Below are 18,589 nucleotides of genomic sequence, written 5' to 3' on the forward strand. Positions count from 1 at the left end.
TTAAAGTCTACTCATACTTTTCCTCAGATTTGTCTCCATGGCAGCCAGATACCCAAACAGAAAGTCTAGAATTCACAAAGATGAACTGTAAGTTTCTAAACTGGACCCAAGTCAAGGTAAACACATTTGCAATGCCAATTTTTAGTATATATTACTGAGTGGAATGTTTATGCAAAGATTAATGCAAATGTTCATCATAGATCACTATCAGAAAACGACCTTGAATTACTCCAACTCTTATTTTCCAATTTTAGTTTAATTCTAGAACTAGATAGCTTTCAGGGACAGTAAGAGAATAGGATATAAATGTCTATACAAATTAGCACAGGTCTGAATCATGAAAGAAATTAGTTTGATTTATGGAAAGCAGATAAGTGCCAAGTAAGAACTAATCCAAACCAAAACATTCAGCACAATTTTCATTTCTCGCAACTCCAGCTCCTGGCTAGAAAAACTATCCTAGCTATGACAGGCTGGGTGCGGTGGCTCACGCCTGTAATCCCAGCACTTTGGGAGGCCGAGACAGGTGGATCACCTGAGGTCGGGAGTTCAAGACCAGCCTGACCAACTAGTAGAAACCCCGTCTCTACTAAAAAAATACAAAATTAGCCGGGCGTGGTGGCACATGCCTGTAATTCCAGCTACTTCGGAGGCTGAGGCAGGAGAATGGCTTGAACCTGGGAGGCGGAGGTTGCTGTGAGCCAAGATCGTGCCACTGCACTCCAGCCAGGGCAACAAGAGCGAAACTCTGTCTCAAAAAAAAAAAAGAAAGAAAAAAAAAAGCTATCCTAGCTATGACATGAAATGACAATTTATTGAGCTATAAAAATACTAGCAAATTAGTAGATTTGGCAGCCCTTTCTCTAAACTGAAACTACTACTGCTTCATACCACAAGTGTCAGAGTCTTTGAATTAGATCAAGGCACTTCCACTCTGAAGTGGAAACCAGTGGTGAATCAAATAATCAAGGGAATTTGTTTCCAAAATACATCTACCCCCTTCACACTCCTCTCATCTGTAAGATTCTGAAGGGAAGTGGAGATGATATAAGTGATATGTGTATGCCTTTTTAAAAACTCCTAAATTGTTTTGAGGTATCTATTTCCAACTCCATGAAGAATTCTTAAATTAGTTCCAAACTTTTTAAAAACACTGTATCAATCACAGGCTTGAGGAGCAGAGCTAACAAGTGACAAGGGCTCAACAGAAGGCTAGAAAGGTAAGGAGCTGTACTCAGAACAGATGTAAGCTACTTTCAGAGCTTTCTGTGCTGGCTCCCTCCAGAATCCACTACATTTTAGTCAGTGATAAATGTTCAGTTCAACATCCCGAGAAAAGCACATAGTCTAAGCAGATAAAAATGTAAAAAGAAACAACTCTGGAAATCAAAAGAAATAAGAAGCCACAGACAATGACAGACAAAAAAATCTTCTGTTCTGGCCTTAAAAGAACCGGAACAAGGATCTCTAAGGGGGAAAAAAAAGAACAATACAAAGTACGATTGTGATAACTAGTTTTGAAACTTCTGCCCATATTTTATCAGTTTTTCATTATGTAGCATTGGTTTTTCTATAAGATTCAAGCTGAAAATCTCAATCATTCTAGAACTTAATAAACTATTACACGACGCCAAAACTGTGTATTACAAATAATCAAACTTAAATCTGAATCACATGTCAAGATAGTTTAAGGGCTGGGCTAAAAAACACACTTTCAAGGTCTATTTTATGGCAAACAAACTCCTTTACAATCATTGTTTCAAATTCCTTATAAACAGCTTCAATACTGAAATGTTTCATAAGAGAGAACTTCTATAACGTATAAATAACCATCTAACCACACTATATGCTAATTTGGACTAGTGTTTCTTTAACTACTTGTTAATTTCCTACTCGATGCTCAACTTACTGCATTCTACAATGACACCTACTGGCCATTCAAAATCAGCCATCAGTTCTCTAAGACAGCTCTAGTAGGCTGGTTACATAAGAAACACACACACACACACACACACGCATAAAAGCAAAGATTTAACTGGTACTCAAAACACTACAGAATTGCACCTAAAATAGAACCAGAAATTTCCTTTGTGACTGAGATTGCATTATTCTTGGAAAAAGAGAAAAGTCAAAGAACAAAACACCAAACGTCAATTAAAATTTTTATCTAAAGCATTCTCAAATATTTCAGTACTGAGAACATCTAGGAACAAACAAACTTTAATGATGCACCTCTTTCCCAATTAAAATTTTGAGAAAAAAACGAAATTTTGACTTAGGTTCATATACAGGAATATAAATTATCATTAATAGAAAAAAATCACATCTTATAAAGTTTTTCTGACATGCACTACTGAAATAAATTTAGGAAAATTATAGAGTTGCTGATACTACATTAGACCTTATCTCCTAAGCTAAAGACAATATTTCAAACACCTTACATTTTAGAAATTTATAACGCTTCCTTTAAAATTATTTTCCAGTGCTTCTTTGAAAATTGTTTTTCAATGAGCTATAAAATCAAGTTTTTATATCGTTTGCCCTTCCATAACACATACTGAATAGAATTCCTATTTTAATTCTACATTTTATTGTGGAAACAATGAATTATAAAACTTTTTAAAAATAAGATAATTTAGTTAATTATATCTATAAATATATTTTGCCTCTGCCCGAGAGGTTCAGAGTCCACTTTTTAAACCTAATAATTCATAACTAGCTTATCAGACTTGTTTACAGAACAAACTACTTAAAAGTTGACTTTTTTCGGCCAAGCGCGGTGGCTCACGCCTGTAATCCTAGCACTTTGGGAGGCCGAGGCAGGCGGATCACCTGAGGTCCGGAATTCGAGACCAGCCTGACCAACATGGAGAAATCCCGTCTCTACTAAAAATACAAAATTAGCCGGGCGTGGTGGCGCATGCCTGTAATCCCAGCTACTTCGGAGGCTGAGGCAGGAGAATGGCTTGAATTCGGGAGGCGGAGGTTGCTGTGAGCCGAGATCGCGCCATTGCACTCCAGCCTGGGCAACAAGAGCGAAACTCCGTCTCAAAAAAAAAAAAAAAAAAATTGACTTTTTTGCCCAAATTCAGACCACCACCTTATTTGCACAGTTCCTAACTTCCACAATATCCTGGGGGGAGGAAGGGATCTGCCAACTAATTTTCTACTCATTTTCCAACTTACACTTAGCTCCCACTGTAAATTTTTTAAGGATCCCCACTTTCCTGAAGATTTTTTTTAAATGTTGTCAGCCTTGACCCTCAAATAAATTCACAAACTACAAAACATGAACCTGCAAACTACAAAACATGAACCACATTCATCGCAACCTAGTATCTGTCAAGTCAAGTCCATATTTGGGATAAGCTCTTCGTGACTACTCTATCCTCCATGCTACCACCCTTCGCCTACAGAACCTGCCAAGGTAAAAGACACTCAAGCCAAAGAAAAAAGTGTTCTAATACATTAATAGGTTGAAAGACCTTCTCTCCCAGGAGGGGCAACCTAGTTGTTTGGGTAAATAACAGCCAAAGATTACATAATGTACAGCAATAATGAGTTTTCAGGATCTGACCGCCCGTAAATATTTTTCTTCTCCGCTCCCCCTCACCACCCCCAGGAAATAGCCCCAAGAAGCAATCACTGGGATTTCTCTTAGCTGTCTTCAATGCCGTGTCCTTTTCTCGCCTAGGGCTTTGTGCAAGGAATCCCTTCAGCCCTCACTACACCGCCTTGCTCCCGCCTCTCTCCTCCCTCTCTGCTGGCGCCAGCGCAGCCCCCACGCCCTAGGTGGGCCCCCACGTCGCCCCACAGGGCTCGGCTTCCACCCGCCTCGGCTGCAGCCTTCTCCTCCTCAGGACCCTCCCAAGATGTTACCTGGTTTACGAGAGGTTCTGGGACCACCAACACACCAGCTACCGCCTTTCCAGACCACCCTCGCCAGCTACCCTCTGCAGTTTCCGCGGCCGAAGGAGAAGAAAAACCCTCTTCACCTAGCACTTTGCGTCCCCCAAAGACAGCACCACCGCCTACCTGTCACCCTGCTGTCTCCGGCTTCCTACTGCCACCGCCTCCCGCAGCAGCCTGCCAACTGCAGCGCAACAACCAACCCTTTCATTGGGTGAGAGCACGCGCTCAACAACAGCCTCCCTGATTGGCTGCAGTATGTCCGCGGCCCTGCCCCCTGTGCGGTGTCTAAGGGTTCCGTCCCCAAGCAAGAAGAACATGTTCTCTTCCCCGCCCTTTTCTCTTCTACAGTATCTGTTACCTCAGTCAAATTGAAGATGCACATATGTGGGGAAGATAATCGACTTCCAGCCTCCTTCATGTAATCTCTTCCTGATTTAGGAATCTCTAACCCAGTACCGGAACGTTAAGCGGCTTCTCCGCTTTCCTGCCGTGAGAAACTCGAGGTGACAACCTCCGCTTCCGGTTGGTTCCGGTTGCAGAGTTGAGTGTCCTGAGAGGTCAGATTGAATTCAGGTAAATTAGGGAGTTGGTGGGAGACCCGTTGATTAGGATTAAGAGCTAGATTCTATTCTGGGGAGTGTAGAAAAGGAGAGACTAAATAAATGGAGAAGGATGGGAGGCTGGAAGGGAGATCAAAGAACTAGCAGGCGAGAACTAATGAAGTCTAAGTTTAAGTTGGGGTAGGGAGGGGTGGTTGGAGGATTCAGTGAGCATTACTGTAGTTGTTACATAGAAGTGCTTTTTCCCGCCTTTGCCACACGCAAAATTGTCTTTGTTTGGCTTTGAATAGAACAAAGGCAGAAGAACAGCATCACTAAAAGTAAAACAGTTCATTTGTTATTTCCTAATATTCATATAATCACAGTTTTTTAAATACGAGGAAGTTAAGCTATATACTTGATAGTCTTCGGTAAACTAAAATTGCACGTAGTGGAAGTGGCATTATCTTCTTATTTCTTTCTTAGGGAAAGGATACCAGCGCACATCTTCTTAAAGCCAGCTTCCTTTAGTGGAAGTTGATCTTCATCAGACTTTTAGATTCACTTCAGACACAGATAGATAGCTTTTTAAATTTTTGGTTGCATGTTTTTTTCTTTATTTAATTAATTTCCTTACTGTTATTTGAGCTGCTCTGAAACGGAAATAACCACCATTTTTCAGTCCTCAGCACAATTTAAGTCAATTTTTCTAATTTTATTTTTTATTGTCAAGTATACATACAGAAGGGTGTATAAAACATACATTTTTTAAAATTATAACTAACAGAAGCAGACACTCCCGTAACCACCTCTTAAATTAGAAAATAAAGCATTGCCAATACCTTAGAACATGCATTCTTAACAGGGGTGATTTTACATTTCGGGGGGTGAAAATTGGTGGGGCTGGGGTAGTAGGTCTTAGTTACTACAATGAGTTGTGTCCCTCCAAAGGGCCACAGTATATAAACATATATAGTGTGTATGTAGTGTTAAATTTTCATGGTGGGAGGGTCGTGATTAGGAATAAAATGTCTAGAAAGGTTCCTTACAGGGACAATAATTAAAAATTGGTTGAAAAACACTGCCTTAGAAGCTGCCTGCATGTTTCTGTGATTCCATCTCCTCCACCAAGAGGTAACCATTATCCTGACTTGTGCTAAGCACTCACTTGTTTTACTTTAATTTTTCCATCTATGATGAATTCCTAAAAAATGAATTGTTAGGCGTTTGAATTTATATAAATGGGATCCGAGTGCATGTGTATTTTTTTTCTGACTCACCCCTTGCTCATTATTATATTTGTGAAGATTCAATCATACTTTTGCATGTAGTTTTTGGTTGTATAATATATAGTGTGACTATACCATAATCGCTTCTGTTGTAATTGGACATTTGGGTTGTTTACAGTTGGGAGATAGAATAAACAATGTGGCTATAAAGATTCTTTTAAAAACATTTTCCTTAGGCTGGGCATGGTGGCTTACATCTGTAATCCAACACTTTGGGTGGATAATTAGGTCTGGAGATCAAGACCATCCTGACCAACATGGTGAAACCCTGTCTCTACTAAAAGTACAAAAAATTAGCCGGTTGTGGTAGCGCATGCCTGTAATCCCAGCTACTCGGGAGGCTGAGGCAGGAGAATCACTAGAACCCAGGAGGCGGAGGTTGCAGTGAGCCGAGATCACACCACCCATTGCACTCCAGCCTGGTGACAGAGTGAGGCTATCTCAAAAAAAAATTTTTCTTTTGTTTTTTTAGAGACAAGAGTCTTGATGTCTCTAAGAAAGTATTTTAAATATATTTTTTATATTCCATAAATGGAAACCTTTGATCTGTGATCATAAGATTTACAGTTGATAAAGTAAATTCATATATCCAAATTGTTCCAAGGACACTTTATTTTATTTACTTATTTTTTTTATTTTTATTTATTTATTTATTTATTTTGAGACAGAGTCTCACTCTGTTGCCCAGGCTGGAGTGCAGTGGTGTAATCTCAGCACAGTGCAACCTTCACCTCCCAGGTTCAAGTGATTCTCCTGTCTCACCCTCCCTAGTAGCTGGAACTACTGGCATACACTACCATGCCCAACTAATTTTTTTATTTTTAGTAGAGATGGGGTTTTGCCATGTTGGTTAGGCTTTTCTTGAACTCCTGACCTCAGGTGTTCCACCTGCCTCAGCCTCCCAAAGTGCTGGGATTACAGGCGTGAGCCACTGCGCCTGGCCTCCAAAGACACTTTAGTATTTTCTAATAACAATTTGATCATCTGTTTTGGGATTAAATTAATTAAAATTAAATTAAAATTCCCAGTTCCCAATTGTACCAGCCACATTTCAAGTGCTAGTGGCTACCATATTGGACGGTGTCTATCTGGAATATATGTACTAGGAGTGGAATTGATGGCCATAAGGTATTCGTATGTTCAGCTTTTCTTTTTTCTTTTTTTTGAGATAGAGTCTTACTCTGTCACCCAGGCTGGAGTGCGGTGGTGCAGTCTTGGCTCACTGCAACCGCCACCTCCTGGTTTCAAGTGATTCTCCTGCCTCAGCCTGCCTCAGCCTCCTGAGTAGCTGGGACTACAGGTGTGTGCCACCACACCTGGCTAATTTTTGTATTTTTAGTAGAGACGGGGTTTCCCCATGTTGGCCAGGCTGGTCTCAACCCCTGGCCTCAAGTGATTCGCCTGCCTCGACCTCCCAAAGTGCTGGGATTACAGGCATGTGCCACTGCGCCCGGCCATGTTCAGCTTTTCTAGGTCATGCCAGTTTTTCAGAATGGTTGTGCTCAGTTGCATTCTCACCACCTAAGTGTGAAAGTAGAAGGTACATCACAATGTGTTTTCCTCAGCTCTCAACAATCTTGCAAGGTAGGTTTTATCCTCATGTTATATGAAGAAACTGAAGTTCGGGGAAATTAAGCGATTTGCCTTGGATTTTACTTTTACTAGTGCAAAGTAGGAGAATTTCAAGCTCTTACTTTACATGATCACGATATCATTGTTTGATTTATGGCTATTTGGAAATAGAAATAAGTTTAAAAAGAAAATGGGCCAGGTGCCATGGCTCACGCCTGTAATCCCAATATTTTAGGAGGCCAAGGAGGGAGGAATGCTTGAGGCCAGGAGTTCAACAGCAGCCTGGGCAACATAGGAAGATCCTGTCTGTAAAAAAAACTGAAAAAGAAAAAAGAAAATGAAAGGTTTCCTAGAGATAGTGTTTTCAACTTTCTGCTCTTTTTGAAAAGTCATTTAAATTTATATCTAGTAAATTCCTATGAAAAAGATACTTCTGAAATAATTAGGTAGAAGAGAAAATACATTGAATGTATATATAAATAAATTTGTATAGGAGAAATGAGGGTATGTATACTTTCATGTTTTCTTTCAAAGATTTATCTTTCAAATTACTTAATAGTTTAAGCACAGTAGTATTGTAATTTCAAAATAGTCTTTATACCATGGTAATGTTTCAACTTTTATTTTCAAAAACTATTTTATCAAAATTCTTGATCCTTTGTTTTATACTCTCTTCCAAATACATTGATCCTCAGGTTAATATTCTAGAAGTGACATTTGCCAAAATAAGGGTTTGTCTTGTAATCTCTTTAAGCATTTTTAAAATGAAGCCTTATTTTAAAAAAGATTTTTTGAAAACATGGTATGCAGAAACCAAGACATTATCATTCTAAATAAACACTCGTAATGGTCTTCTTTTGTAATAAATGTATTCAGTCTCAAAAGTCAGTCTGAAATCTGACACCATAATTTTTTCTTTCATTTTATTGAATCTACCAAGTAATAATGGGTTAAATGTTTCAATCAGAGTTGTGTTGTAGTTTTAACTTGTGTTTGAGAGTATTGATTTTCATTTTCATTTAAATGTGAAAATCCTCCTGGGCATGGTTGTAACCCCACTGTAATCCCAGCATTTTGGGAGGCCTATGCCAGAGGATCGAGGATCATTTGAGGCCAGGAGTTTGAGACCATCCTGGACAACATAGGGAGGTTCCATCGCTATAAAACATTTAAAAATTAGCCAGACATTGTGCACGCTCCTGTAGTCCTAGCTACTCAGGAGGCTGAGGCAGGACAATCACTTGAGCCCAGGAGTTTGAGACTGCAGTGAGCTATGATCCAGAGCAAGACCCTCTATCTTTAAAAAAAAAAAATATATATATATATATATATATAATTAAATGTGAAAATCATCAACATAATGTTTTTTTAGTATCTTAACATGTTTACAAATAATAAGTGTTGGTTTTTCACAGTTAGTATGTACAAGTTTTTCCTCATATCTTGGAACTATTTATTTTTTGAGACAGAGTCTCGCTCTGTTGCCCAGGCCTGAGTGCAGTGGGACCATCTTGGCTCACCGTAACCTCTGCCTCCTGGGTTCACTCGATTCTCATCCCTCAGCCTCCCAATAATGTGTCTTTAATATACACTTTCTAATAATTACCTCTATCTTGTAAGATGCAATATAAGAAATCCTACCAGGCCGGGCGCAGTGGCTCATGCCTATAATCCCAGCACTTTGGGAGGCCGAGGCAGTCACATCACCTGAAGTCGGGAGTTCAAGACCAGCCTGACCAACATGGGGAAACCCCGTCTCTATTAAAAATACAAAATTAGCCGGGCGCGGTGACGCATGCCTGTAATCCCAGCTACTCAGAAGGCTGAGGCAAGAGAATCGCTTGAACGCGGGAGATGGAGGTTGCTGTGAGCCAAGATCGCACCATTGCACTCCAGCCTGGGCAAAAAGAGCAAAACTCTGTCTCAAAAAAAAAAAAGAAATCCTACCTTATTGGGCCTGTTCATAGTTATAAATATGGACATAATGGTAATAGTTACTTGATTTTACTTCTGGAAAAGCAGTGATTATAGAATTGCTACTGTTTGCCAAGTAATTAGAATTTGGGGAAAAAAAAAAAAAAAAGAATTGCTACTGCCAACCTTATACAAATTATAGTATAGTGTTATTAAACCATACCCATTAATTTGAATTAGCAATTTAAATGAAGACTGAGCTGGTTTATTTTTATATTATATTATATATTTAAATAACACTAGTAAAACTGAAGTATTTATATAACCATTGAGGACATGTTTTATTTAAAGAAGCAAGTTTATTGATTAAAAAGGAGTCCTGGCCGGGCGCGGTGGCTCAAGCCTGTAATCCCAGCACTTTGGGAGGCCGAGGCGGGTGGATCGCGAGGTCAGGAGATCGAGACCATCCGGGCTAACATGGTGAAACCCCGTCTCTACTAAAAATACAAAAAACTAGCCGGGCGTGGTGGCGGGCGCCTGTAGTCCCAGCTACTCGGAGGCTGAGGCAGGAGAATGGCGTGAACCTGGGAGGCGGAGCTTGCAGTGAGCCGAGATCGCGCCACTGCACTCCAGCCTGGGTGACACAGCGCGAGACTCCGTCTCAAAAAAAAAAAAAAAAAAAAAAAAAAAGGAGTCCTAAGGTCTCTGTTGGCCCAGTTCAGGGATCGGCAAACTGCAGCCTGTGGACCAAATCCAGCCCAGTGCCTATTTTTGTAAGAATGGTTTTTACAAATGAACATTTGTAATCACTCTGATGCTAAGGATCACTAACTTTGAGCCCCAGTTAAGCAAAATGTTACCCCTCAAAATGGGAGTCCCATTTTTTTTGTCAGTAGACCGGTATTACAACAAAATTGTACTCAGTTACATATTATATTTTGAATTTTATCAATAAGGTATTTCTGGAAGTGTGTTTTCCTATAAATGTACCTACATGATTGCCTCGATTTTACCTCTTTTACCCACAAAGCCTAAAATAATACTATCTGTCTCTTTAAAGAAACTCTTCATGTAATCATATGTATTTAAAAGCATTACTGCATTTTAAAAGAATAATCTAAAGAAAAAATTTTAAAACAGTATGTATAACCTTTTTGTTATATATATTTATGCATTATGAAAGGATTCAAAAGGAAAACAATATTGCTTAGAAGTTAGGAGCAGGAGGCCGGGCGTGGTGACTCACACCTGTAATCCCAACACTTTGGGAGGCCAAGGTGGGCAGATCACGAGGTCAGGAGATCGAGACCATCCTGGCTAACACGGTGAAACCCTGTCTTCACTAAAAATACAAAAAATTAGCCGGGCGTGGTGGCAGGCGCCTGTAGTCCCAGCTACTCGGGAGGCTGAGGCAGGAGAATGGCGTGAACTCGGGAGGCAGAGCTTGCAGTGAGCCGAGATCCACCACTGCATTCCAGCCTGAGCGACAGAGCAAGACTCCGTCTCAAAAAAAAGTAATAATAAGAAGAAGAAGTTAGGAGCAGGGTTCTGAAACTAAACTGCAAGGTTCTAATCCCAGCTGTACCATTACTATTGTTGTTACCTTTGGAAAGTTACTTAACTGCTTGGAGTCTCATTGTCCTTATCTGTAAAATGGGGAACTCATAATTTAAGTTCAAAGAGTTGTTTTAGAAGTAATGGAGTTAATACACATAAAGCATTTTAGCATAGTACACCTGGCACATAGGACTCCATAAATGTTTACTATTGTTATAATGAAGAAAAGAACCAGATAGTAAGTGGTTATCTCTGAGTGGTGGGATTGCCAATTATTTTTCTTTTTTATATTTTGTGTATGTGTATTTCCTAACTGAACGTGGTTGTGGAATAAGACACTTTTATAAAATCTTTTAACTGAAATTTACAAGTATTTATATTGGCTTTTTTTTTTAAATATTAAATGCTTCACCTTAAAACATAAACAATAAATTTGGGTATTTGATATCTACAATTTGCATATATCTCACTTGTGTTAATATTTTCCTTATAGACATGGCCCATGGACATGGACATGAACATGGACACCATAAAATGGAACTTCCAGATTATAGACAATGGAAGATAGAAGGGACACCATTAGAAGATATCCAGAAAAAGCTGGCTGCAAAAGGGCTAAGGGATCCATGGGGCCGGTAAGATGAGTTAAGCAATTTAGATAGAATGTATCCTAGAGAATTAAGTGTCTATGTTGCTTTTCAATGTATTCTCCTCAGAGAATCATGAAAAATGGCTTTTTGCTTTGAGCCCCAGTTAAGCAAAATGTTACCCCCCAAAATGGGAGTTCCATTTTATTCGTCAGTAGACCTGTATTACAAAAAAATTGTACTGAGTTACTTACTATATTTTGAATTTTATTAATAAGGTATTTGTGGAAGTGTGTTTTCCTATAAATGTACCTACATAATTGCTTCAATTTTACCTCTTTTACCCACAAAGCCTAAAATATTTACTGGTTTGTTTTTGTTTTTGTTTTTGTTTTTGAGATGGAGTTTTGCTGTGTTGCCAGGCTGGAGTGCAGTGGTGCGATCTAGGCTCACTGCAACCTCCGCCACCGGGGTTCAGGCGATTCTCTTGCCTCAGCCTCCTGAGTAGCTCTGATTACAGGCACACTACCCACCATGCCCAGCTAATTTTTGTATTTTTAGTAGGGACGGGGTTTCACCGTGTTAGCCAAGATGGTCTCGATCTCTTGACCTCGTGATCTGCCTGCCTGGGCCTCCCAAAGTGCTGGGATTACAGGCATGAGTTACCACGCCCAGCTACTTTAAAGTTTTGTGTTTGTTTTGAGACAGGGTCTCACTCTGTCACCCAGACTGGAGTGCAGCGGTGTGCTCACAGCAACCTCCATCTCCCAGCTAGAGCGATCCTCCCACTCCAACCTCCCTAGTAGCTGGGACTACAGGTACGGCCACCATGCCCAGCTAATTTTTGTATTTTTAGTAGAGACAGGGTTTCGCCATGTTGCCCAGGCTGGTCTCAAACTCCTGAGCTGAAGCGATCTGCCCACCTTGGCCTCCCAAAGTGTTACGATTACAGGTGTGAACCACTATACCCAGCCACATTAAAATTTTTAAATCAGCTTTATTGAGATATCATTTATGTATAGTAAAATTCACCTGTTGTTTTTTTTTTTTTTTTTTTTTTTGAGACGGAGTCTCGCTCTGTCGCCCAAGCTGGAGTGCAGTGGCGCGATCCTGGCTCACTGCAAGCTCTGCCTCCTGGGTTCAGGCCATTCTCCTGCCTCAGCCTCCCGAGTAGCTGGAACTACAGGCGCCCGCCACCGCGCCCGGCTCATTTTTTGTATTTTTAGTAGAGACGGGGTTTCACCATGGTCTCGATCTCCTGACCTTGTGATCCGCCCGCCTCGGCCTCCCAAAGTGCTGGGGTTACAGGCGTGAGCCACCGCGCCCGGCCAAATTCACCTGTTTTAAGTGTAAGTCCTTTATCAGATAAAAGTTTTGTGGTGCTTGCTTCAGAAACATGTATACTACAGTTGTAATACAGAGAAGTTAGTATGACCCTGTGCAAGGATATTTTTTTAATTTTTTTTTTTTAATTTGCAAATGTTTTTTCTCACAGTGTGGCTTATCTTTTTATTTTCTTAATAATGTCTTTCAGAGAGTTTTAAATTTTGATGAATTCACAATTTAGCAATTTTTTTTATTTTACAATGTATGCTTTTTGCACCCTAAGATTATCTTCTATGTTTTCTTCTAGAAGCTTTTATAGTTCTTCTTACATTCTATGATCTGTTTTGAGTTCATTTTTGTGTCATATGAAGTAAGGATGAAGGTTAGTATTTTTACATATATACATCCAGTTGCTCCAGCACCATTTATTAAAAGACTATTGTACCTCCATTGAATTACCTTAAGAATGTTGTCAAAAATCCACTGAGTGATTTTTGACACTCAATGAGGGTGGTGGCTCGCACCTGTAATTCCAGCACATGGGGAGGCCAAGGCAGGCGGATCGCTTGAGCCCAGGATTTTGAAACCAGCCTGGGCAGTACGTGGAGACTTTGTCTCTACAAAAAATTTTAAGAATTGCCAGGTGTGGTGACACACACATGTAGTCCCAGCTACTCAGGAGGCTTAGGTGGGCAGATCATTTGAGCCCAGTATGTCCAGGTGGCAGTGAGCCAAGATCTGGCCACTGCACTGCAGCCTGGGCAACAGAGAGAGACCTTGTCTCAAGAATATAAAAAAATCAATTGACTGTATCTATGGGATCTATGTCTGGACTCTATTCTGTTACCCTGATTAATATGTCCACCCTTATGCCAATACCACATTGTCTTTAAATCACATAGCATAAGATCTCCAAATTTTTTTTTTTTTTTTTTTTTTTGAGATGGAGTCTTGCTCTGTCGCCCAGGCTAGAGTGCAGTGGCGCAGTCTCAGCTCACTGCCAGCTCCGCCTCCCGGGTTCACGCCATTCTCCTGCCTCAGCCTCCCGAGTAGCTGGGCCTATAGGCGCCCGCCACCACGCCCGGCTAATTTTTTGTATTTTTTAGTAGAGATGGGGTTTCACCATGTTAGCCAGGATGGTCTCAATATCCTGACCTCATGATCCGCCCGCCTCGGCCTCCCAAAGTGCTGGAATTACAGGCATGAGCCACCACACCAGGCCTAATTTTTGTATTTTTTTAGTAGAGATGGGGTTTCACCATGTTGGCCAGGCTGGTCTTGAACTCCTGACAAGTGATCCACTCGCCTCGGCTTCCCAAAGTTCTAGGATTACAGATGTGAGCCATCATGCCTGGTTTTGTTTGTTTGTTTGTTTGGGAGACAGAGTCTCTGTCACCCAGGATGGAGGGCAGTGGTGCAGTTTTGGCTCATTGCAGCCTCTACCTCCTGGGCTGAAATCGTCCTCCCACCTCAGCCTCCCGAGTAGCTGGGACTACAGGTGTGTGCCACCATGCCCAGCTAATTTTTGTATTTTTTGTTGAGACAAGGTTTTCCTGTGTTGCCCAGGCTGGTCTCAAAATCCTCAGCTCACGTGATTTGACCACCTCAGCCTCTCAGAGTGCTGGAATTACAGATCTGAGCTACAGCACCCAGCCTGAATTATTTTATTTTTTGATGATATTGTAAATAGTATTTTAAAATCTCAACTTCCTGGCCGGGCGCGGTGGCTCAAGCCTGTAATCCTAGCACTTTGGGAGGCCGAGACGGGCGGATCACGGGGTCAGGAGATCGAGACCACCCTGGCTAACACGGTGAAACCCCATCTCTACTAAAAAATACAAAAAACTAGCCGGGCGAGGTGGCGGGCGCCTGTAGTCCCAGCTACTCGGGAGGCTGAGGCGGGAGAATGGCGTAAACCCGGGAGGCGGAGCTTGCAGTGAGCTGAGATCCGGTCACTGCACTCCAGCCTGGGGGACAGAGCGAAACGCCGTCTCAAAAAAAATAAAATAAAATAAAATAAAATCTCAACTTCCAGTTGTTCATTGCTAATACTTGTAAACACAGTTGACTTTTATACGTTGATTTTATATCTCATTACCTTGCTAAATTCACTTTTTAGTTCAAGTAGATTTTTTTTACAGATTTGTTAGAATGTTCTTCATAAACAATGATTCTGTCTACAAATACATTGTTACTTCTTCCTTTTCAATTTGTAAACTTTTTATTTCTTTTTCTTCCATTTTTGTACTGGCTAACACCACTAGTATAATGTTGAATGAAAGTGGTGGACGTCCTTGCCTTATTCCCAACTGGCAGAAAACATTTGGTGGGTCACTACTTAGTATGATATTTCTTGTAGTGATCTCCTAGGTGCCTTTTATCAAGATGAGGAATTTCTTTCTATTTCTAGATTACTAAGCGTTTTATTGTTTATTATTACTTTTTTTTTTTTTTTTTGAGATGGAGTTTTGCTCTTGTTTCCCAGGCTGGAATGCAATGGCGAGATCTTGGCTCACCACAATCTCCGCCTGCTAGGTTCAAGCAATTCTCCTGCCTCAGCCTCCCGAGTAGCTGGAATTACAGGCATGTACCACCACACCCAGCTAATCTTGTTTTTTTAGTAGAGACTGAAATGTTGGCCAGGCTGGTCTCGAGCTCCCGACCTCAGGTGATCCACACGCCTCGACCTCCCAAAGTGCTAGGATTACAGGCATGAGCCACCACGCCTATCCTGTTATCACCATTAATAGATATTGGATTTTGTTAAATGCTTTTTCTGCGTCTATTGAGATGTTCATAGTTTTTTCTTTTTTATTCTGTTAATATGGCGAATTACTTCTATTAATTTTCAAATATAAGCCAATCTTGCATTCCTGGAGTGAACCCTACTTCATTATGATGTATTACCATTTTTATATCCTGCTGGATTCAATTTTCTAAAATTTTGTTAAGAATATATGTGCCAGGTGTGGTGGCTCATGCGTGTAATCTCAGCACTTTGGGAAGCCAAGGCAGGCGGATCACTTGAGGCTGGAAGTTTGAGACCAGCCTGGCCAACATGGCGAAACCCCATCTCTACTAAAATTACAAAAATGGGCCGGGCACAGTGGGTTATGCCTGTAATCCCAGCACTTTGGGAGGCCAGGGCAGGTGGATCACGAGGTCAGGAGTTTGAGACCAGCCTGGCCAATACGGTGAAACCCCATCTCTACTAAAAAAAAAAAAAAAAAAAAAAAAGACCGGGTGCTGTGGCTCATGCCTGTAATCCCAGCACTTTGGGTGCTGTGGCTCATGCCTGTAATCCCAGCACTTTGGGAGGCCAAGGTGGGCGAATCACGAGGTCCGGAGTTCGAAACCAGTCTGGCCAATATAGTGAAACCCCATCTCTACTAAAAATACAAAAAATTAGCCAGATGTGGTGGTGTGCACCTGTAATCCCAGCTACTGGGGAGGCTGAGGTGGTTGAATCACTTGAATCCAGGAGGTGGAGGTTGCAGTGAGCTGAGATTGTGCCACTGCTCTCCAGCCTCAGTGACAGAGCAAGACTCCATCCTAAAAAGAAAAAAAGAATATTTGCATCTATGTTCATGAGGGATATTATTCTGTAGCTGCTTTTCTTCTAACATCTTTGTCTGGTTTTGGTATCTCAATTAGATTTAATTAGCTTTCGTATTTCCTAAGTCATATTTCTAGAGTTAAATGGTTTTTGTTTTTCATAACGTGATTTTTTCACTGGTTTGTGCTTATCAGAGCAGGATGTCAGTCATCTAAAATTCAGGCTGCTATGGTAGGGAGAAGCAGAGATCCTTTTGAATAGTAGCAATAAAGTCAAGTGTTACATACTCCATACTCCTCTGCCAAAATATATCATGCATGGGCCTGTTTAGTCTTTATGATATTATAAAGGAGATAATAATCATCATTGAATAGAACAGGAAGCAGACCATGACAGGCTGAGTATCTTGCCCAGCCTACAAGATTTTGAATCTAATATAAGTGGCATACCAAAGATAAATACCAAGTCTCTAACATCATCTTTCCGTGATGTTATAATGACTAGTGTGGGCAGAGTCCATCTGACCTGTGACAGATAAGCTGAAGTGAGTCTTGCATTTGAGGGTTTTGTAAAATCCTGAGGCATGTGACTATTAAATGTGAAACCATCAAGTGTTCATTCTTCTATTTTATATGTGAAACTTGGGCATATACTTAATTATCCTATGCCACAGAAAGATTCCTATTGCGATTCACTTAGATGATCTTCTGTAGGGTAGCATTTAAGTCAATTAGAAAGATGAAAATTAAATGTATTCAATGTATATACACACAATTGTGTATGATTATAATTTTTTCCTTTTTTTTCTAGCAATGAAGCTTGGAGATACATGGGCGGCTTTGCAAAGAGTGTTTCCTTTTTTGATGTATTCTTTAAAGGATTCAAATGGGGATTTGCTGCATTTGTGGTAGCTGTAGGAGCTGAATATTACCTGAATTCCCTGAATAAAGATAAGAAGCATCACTGAAGATAATACCTGGAAGTATAGTGGTTTCTTAAGTCTCCAAAATAAAATTTCTTCACTATAACCTACTCGTCTGGTTTGTCCCTTACAGAATATTAGTAAGATTTAATAAAGTAAAATAAAATATATATATGCCAATCTGTTTTTGTCATTCTTTAAAAAAAAAAAGTCTCAAGCCATATCAGGTTTGGTTTAGGATACATAGGGGGTTGGAGAACAGCAGTAGTGCATTCTATGTAACAGGCAGGCATCATATATTTGAGCAAATGGACATGTTCTAAGAAGTTTGTTTTAATCTTTTTTTTTTTAACTAGTCCTGACCTAACTGGCACTAACAAGTTTTTAAATGGGAGTTGGCCTTGCTGCTTTTATCGTCCTCTTCAGATGGTTTAGAGGAAGCCAGATTCTACTGTAAATACTCACTGCCCTGTTCTGGTTGACACATCCATGTATCATGTTCATTTTTCTTAATTGTGGTAATTGTGGTATTTTCTACTTGCTTAGTCTTCATTCTTCCTATGTCATGAAAAACCTTACTTTCTTCTTCTTCTTTTTTTTTTTTTTTTTTTTTTTTGGGAGATAGGGTTTTGCTCTGTCACCCAGACTGGAGTGCAATGATCTTGGCTCACTGCAGCCTCAGCCTCCCTGGGGTCAAGGGATCCTTCCACCACACCAGGCTATCTTTTTGTACTTTTAGTAGAGCTGGGGTTTCGCCTTGTTACCCAAGCTGGTCTCAAACTCCTGGGCTCAAATGATCTACTTGCCTTGGCCTCCCAAAGTGCTGGGATTACATGACCCACTGCGCCTGACCTTTTTCTGTATTTCTAACAATAAACTAGATATTCTCCCAACATCATTGACTTTTTAAAATTTATATCCCTAATTAAAGATTTGGTTAGGTGCAGTGGCTCATGCCTGTAATCCCAACACTTTGGGAGGCCAAGGCAGGCAGATCACTTGATCTCAAGAATTGGAGACCAGCCTGGCCAACATGGTGAAACCCCAACTCTACTAAAAAAACAAAAATTTAGCCAGTCATGGTGGTGGGCACCTGTAATCCCAAGTACTTGGGAGGCTGAGGTGGGAGAATCACTTGATCCCAGTAGGCAGAGGTTCCAGTGAGCCAAGATCACGCTACTGCACTCCAGCCTGAGCGACAGAGCAAGACTGTCTCCGAAAAAACAAAAATAGATTTAACACTCGTTGAGGAGGGGTGATAATTTTGTTTAAATAATGAAACAGAAAATCCCAAGGTGAATTTTTTTCTTTTCTTTTTTTTTTTTGTTTGTTTGAGAATGAGTCTTCCTCCCAACCTAGAGGGGTGGGCAGTGGTACAATCTCAGCTCACTGCAACCTCTAACTTCTGGGTTCAA

At 40.6% G+C, this 18,589-nt stretch overlaps 2 protein-coding genes across 13 annotated transcripts in view; one reads left to right on the plus strand and one right to left on the minus strand.

The window, feature by feature from the left end:
• The window catches only part of FAM126B (family with sequence similarity 126 member B), an 84,016-nt gene extending 79,904 nt beyond the window's left edge, over positions 1–4,112 (minus strand). For 5 of the 10 annotated variants that reach the window (XM_009182743.4, XM_021923868.2, XM_009182747.4 and 2 more), the window contains exon 1: positions 3,880–4,078. The gene's annotated coding sequence lies outside the window, so the exon portion shown is untranslated. Of the gene's footprint in view, positions 1–3,879 lie in introns of all 10 variants that reach the window. The other 5 variants (XM_003907795.5, XM_009182740.4, XM_009182751.4 and 2 more) reach the window with 3 other exon arrangements.
• Positions 4,113–4,169: 57 nt separating this feature from the next.
• On the plus strand, positions 4,170–17,344 carry NDUFB3 (NADH:ubiquinone oxidoreductase subunit B3). 3 transcript variants are annotated; one of them, XM_031651886.1, is made up of 4 exons: positions 4,175–4,485; positions 5,542–5,585; positions 11,277–11,418; positions 17,063–17,344. In XM_031651886.1, exons 3-4 carry the CDS (start codon positions 11,279–11,281, stop codon positions 17,217–17,219), a joined length of 297 nt encoding a protein of 98 aa, XP_031507746.1. In that variant the 5' UTR covers positions 4,175–4,485; positions 5,542–5,585; positions 11,277–11,278; the 3' UTR covers positions 17,220–17,344. The 3 variants fall into 3 exon arrangements, with proteins under 3 accessions (XP_009181017.1, XP_031507746.1, XP_021779561.1); XM_009182753.2 differs by lacking the exon at positions 5,542–5,585 and having other exon boundaries at positions 4,170–4,485; XM_021923869.2 differs by lacking the exon at positions 4,175–4,485 and having other exon boundaries at positions 5,527–5,585.
• The last annotated feature ends 1,245 nt before the right edge of the window (positions 17,345–18,589 follow it).

This window comes from Papio anubis, chromosome 10 (assembly GCF_008728515.1).
Source record: "Papio anubis isolate 15944 chromosome 10, Panubis1.0, whole genome shotgun sequence".
Lineage (NCBI taxonomy): Eukaryota > Metazoa > Chordata > Mammalia > Primates > Cercopithecidae > Papio > Papio anubis.

Excerpts from the sequence above, each read along its gene's own strand:
- NDUFB3 (XM_009182753.2), top strand. The coding sequence starts at position 11,279 with ATGGCCCATGGACATGGACATGAACATGGACACCATAAAATGGAACTT. Across the intron at positions 11,419-17,062 it reads CTAAGGGATCCATGGGGCCG|CAATGAAGCTTGGAGATACA; the intron begins GTAAGATGAGTT and ends TTTTTTTTCTAG.